The 5,000-nt window shown below is 37.4% G+C and overlaps 1 protein-coding gene across 1 annotated transcript in view; it reads left to right on the top strand. All coding sequences in view use genetic code 11, as the record gives it.

Moving 5' to 3' along the window:
- ycf2 (hypothetical chloroplast RF21) overlaps positions 1–5,000 on the top strand; it is a 6,924-nt gene that overhangs the window by 1,668 nt on the left and 256 nt on the right. Inside the window, exon 1 of the mRNA in view lies at positions 1–5,000. This exon is cut by the window's left edge and continues 1,668 nt beyond it; it is cut by the window's right edge and continues 256 nt beyond it. Coding sequence (YP_009256388.1) covers positions 1–5,000 — 5,000 coding nt within the window.

Raw genomic sequence — 5,000 nt, 5'->3', positions numbered from 1 at the left:
CATCCTATTTCATCAGATCCGGGATGTGATATGGTTCCGAAGGATGAACTGGATAGTTCCAATAAGATTTCATTCTTGAACAAAAATCCATTTTTTGATTTATTTCATCTATTCCATGACCGGAACAGGGGGGGATACACGTTACACCACGATTTTGAATCAGAAGTTCAAGAAATGGCAGATCTATTCACTCTATCAATAACCGAGCCGGATCTGGTGTATCATAAGGGATTTGCCTTTTCTATTGATTCCTACAGATTGGATCAAAAACAATTCTTGAATGAGGTATTCAACTCCAGGGATGAATCGAAAAAGAAATCTTTATTGGTTCTACCTCCTATTTTTTATGAAGAAAATGAATCTTTTTATCGAAGGATCAGAAAAAAATGGGTCCGGACCTCCTGCGGGAATGATTTGGAAGATACAAAACCAAAAATAGTGGTATTTGCTAGCAACAACATAATGGAGGCAGTCAATCAATATAGATTGATCCGAAATCTGATTCAAATCCAATATAGCACCTATGGGTACATAAGAAATGTATTGAGAAATGTATTGAATCGATTCTTTTTAATGAATAGATCCGATCGCAACTTCGAATATGGAATTCAAAGGGATCAAATAGGAAATGATACTCTGAATCATAGAACTATAATGAAATATACGATCAACCAACATTTATCAAATTTGAAAAAGAGTCAGAAGAAATGGTTCGATCCTCTTATTTTTATTTCTCGAACCGAGAGATCCATGAATCGGGATCCTAATGCATATAGATACAAATGGTCCAATGGGAGCAAGAATTTACAGGAACATTTGGAACATTTCATTTCTGAGCAGAAGAGCCATTTTCATTTTCAAGTAGTGTTCGATCGATTACGTATTAATCAATATTCGATTGATTGGTCTGAGGTTATCGACAAAAAAGATTTGTCTAAGTCACTTCCTTTCTTTTTGTCCAAGTTACTTCTTTTTTTGTCCAAGTTTCTTCTCTTTTTGTCTAACTCACTTCCTTTTTTCTTTGTGAGTTTCGGGAATATCCCCATTCATAGGTCCGAGATCCACATCTATGAATTGAAAGGTCCGAATGATCAACTCTGCAATCAGTTGTTAGAATCAATAGGTCTTCAAATCGTTCATTTGAAAAAATGGAAACCCTTCTTATTGGATGATCATGATACTTCCCAAAAAGCGAAATTCTTGATCAATGGAGGAACAATATCACCATTTTTGTTCAATAAGATACCAAAGTGGATGATTGACTCATTCCATACTAGAAATAATCGCAGGAAATCTTTTGATAACACGGATTCCTATTTCTCAATGATATCCCACGATCAAGACAATTGTCTGAATCCCGTGAAACCATTTCATAGAAATTCATTGATATCTTCTTTTTATAAAGCAAATCGACTTCGATTCTTGAATAATCCACATCACTTCTGCTTCTATTGTAACAAAGGATTCCCTTTTTATGTGGAAAAGGCCCGTATCAATAATTATGATTTTACGTATGGACAATTCCTCAATATCTTGTTCATTCGCAACAAAATATTTTCTTTGCGCGGCGGTAAAAAAAAATATGTTTTTTTGGAGAGAGATACTATTTCACCAATCGAGTTACAGGTGTCTAACATATTCATACCTAACGATTTTCCACAAAATGGTGACGAAAAGTATAACTTGTACAAATCTTTCCATTTTCCAATTCGATCCGATCCATTCGTTCGTAGAGCTATTTACTCGATCGCAGACATTTCTGGAACACTTCTAACAGAGGGACAAATAGTCAATTTTGAAAGAACTTATTGTCAACCTCTTTCAGATATGAATCTGTCTGATTCAGAAGGGAAGAACTTGCATCAGTATCTCAATTTCAATTCAAACATGGGTTTGATTCACACTCCATGTTCTGAGAAATATTTACCATCCGAAAAGAGGAAAAAACGGGGTCTTTGTCTAAAGAAATGCCTTGAGAAAGGGCGGATGTATAGAACCTTTCAACGAGATAGTGCTTTTTCAACTCTCTCAAAATGGAATATATTCCAAACATATATGCCATGGTTCCTTACTTCGACAGGATACAAATATCTAAATTTGATATTTTTAGATACTTTTTCAGACCTATTGCCGATACTAAGTAGCAGCCAAAAATTTGTATCCATTTTTCATGATATTATGCGTGGATCAGATATATCATGGCGAATTCTTCAGAAAAAACTGTGTCTTCCACAATGGAATCTGATAAGTGAGATTTCGAGTAAGTGTTTACATAATCTTCTTCTGTCCGAAGAAATGATTCATCGAAATAATGAGTCACCATTGATATCGACACATCTGAGATCGCCAAATGTTCGGGAGTTCCTCTATTCAATCCTTTTCCTTCTTCTTGTTGCTGGATATCTCGTTCGGACACACCTTCTCTTTGTTTCTCGAGCCTATAGTGAGTTACAGACAGAGTTCGAAAGGGTCAAATCTTTGATGATTCCATCATACATGATTGAGTTGCGAAAACTTCTGGATAGGTATCCTACATCTGAACTGAATTCTTTCTGGTTAAAGAATCTCTTTCTAGTTGCTCTGGAACAATTAGGAGATTCTCTAGAAGAAATACGGGGTTCTGCTTCTGGCGGCAACATGCTATGGGGTGGTGGTCCCGCTTATGGGGTCAAATCAATACGTTCTAAGAAGAAATATTTGAATATCAATCTCATCGATATCGTCGATTTCATAAGTATCATACCAAATCCCATCAATCGAATCGCTTTTTCGAGAAATACGAGACATCTAAGTCATACAAGTAAAGAGATCTATTCATTGATAAGAAAAAGAAAAAACGTGAACGGTGATTGGATTGATGATAAAATAGAATCCTGGGTCTCGAACAGTGATTCGATTGATGATAAAGAAAGAGAATTCTTGGTTCAGTTCTCCACCTTAACGACAGAAAAAAGGATTGATCAAATTCTATTGAGTCTGACTCATAGTGATCACTTATCAAAGAATGACTCTGGTTATCAAATGATTGAACAACCGGGAGCAATTTACTTACGATACTTAGTTGACATTCATAAAAAGTATCTAATGAGTTATGAGTTCAATACATCCTGTTTAGCAGAAAGACGGATATTCCTTGCTCATTATCAGACAATCACTTATTCACAAACCTCCTGTGGGGCTAATAGTTTTCATTTCCCATCTCATGGAAAACCTTTTTCGCTCCGCTTAGCCCTATCCCTCTCTAGGGGTATTTTAGTGATAGGTTCTATAGGAACTGGACGATCCTATTTGGTCAAATACCTAGCGACAAACTCCTATGTTCCTTTCATTACAGTATTTCTGAACAAGTTCCTGGATAAAAAGGGTTTTCTTATTGATGATAGTGACGATATTGATGATAGTGACGATATTGATGATAGTGACGATATTGATGATAGTGACGATATTGATGATAGTGACGATATTGATGATAGTGACGACATCGACCGTGACCTTGATACGGAGCTGGAGCTTCTAACTATGATGAATGCGCTAACTATGGATATGATGCCGGAAATAGACCGATTTTATATCACCCTTCAATTCGAATTAGCAAAAGCAATGTCTCCTTGCATAATATGGATTCCAAACATTCATGATCTGGATGTGAATGAGTCGAATTACTTATCCCTCGGTCTATTAGTGAACTATCTCTCCAGGGATTGTGAAAGATGTTCCACTAGAAATATTCTTGTTATTGCTTCGACTCATATTCCCCAAAAAGTGGATCCCGCTCTAATAGCTCCGAATAAATTAAATACATGCATTAAGATACGAAGGCTTCTTATTCCACAACAACGAAAGCACTTTTTCACTCTTTCATATACTAGGGGATTTCACTTGGAAAAGAAAATGTTCCATACTAATGGATTCGGGTCCATAACCATGGGTTCCAATGTACGAGATCTTGTAGCACTTACCAATGAGGCCCTATCGATTAGTATTACACAGAAGAAATCAATTATAGACACTAATATAATTAGATCTGCTCTTCATAGACAAACTTGGGATTTGCGATCCCAGGTAAGATCGGTTCAGGATCATGGGATCCTTTTCTATCAGATAGGAAGGGCTGTTGCACAAAATGTACTTCTAAGTAGTTGCTCCATAGATCCTATATCTATCTATATGAAGAAGAAATCATGTAACGAAGGGGATTCTTATTTGTACAAATGGTACTTCGAACTTGGAACGAGCATGAAGAAATTAACGATACTTCTTTATCTTTTGAGTTGTTCTGCCGGATCGGTCGCTCAAGACCTTTGGTCTCTACCCGGACTCGATGAAAAAAATGGGATCACTTCTTATGGACTCGTTGAGAATGATTCTGATCTAGTTCATGGCCTATTAGAAGTAGAAGGCGCTCTGGTGGGATCCTCACGGACAGAAAAAGATTGCAGCCAGTTTGATAATGATCGAGTGACATTGCTCCTTCGGCCCGAACCAAGGAATCCCTTAGATATGATGCAAAATGGATCTTGTTCTATCGTTGATCAGAGATTTCTCTATGAACAATACGAATCGGAATTTGAAGAAGGGGAAGGAGAAGGAGTCCTCGACCCGCAACGGATAGAGGAGGATTTATTCAATCACATAGTTTGGGCTCCTAGAATATGGCGCCCTTGGGGCTTTCTATTTGATTGTATCGAAAGGCCCAATGAATTGGGATTTCCCTATTGGGCCAGGTCATTTCGGGGCAAGCGGATCATTTATGATGAAGAGGATGGGCTTCAAGAGAATGATTCGGAGTTCTTGCAGAGTGGAACCATGCAGTACCAGACACGAGATAGATCTTCCAAAGAACAAGGCTTTTTTCGAATAAGCCAATTCATTTGGGACCCTGCAGATCCACTCTTTTTCCTATTCAAAGATCAGCCCGTTGTCTCTGTGTTTTCACATCGAGAATTCTTTGCAGATGAAGAGATGTCAAAGGGGCTTCTTACTTCCCAAACAGATCTTCC

Source organism: Ziziphus jujuba, chloroplast, assembly GCF_031755915.1.
Source record: "Ziziphus jujuba chloroplast, complete genome".
NCBI classification, from domain to species: Eukaryota; Viridiplantae; Streptophyta; class Magnoliopsida; order Rosales; family Rhamnaceae; genus Ziziphus; species Ziziphus jujuba.
The sequence above is the reverse complement of the archived record's forward strand: the minus strand, read 5'-3'. Positions and strand labels throughout refer to the sequence as shown.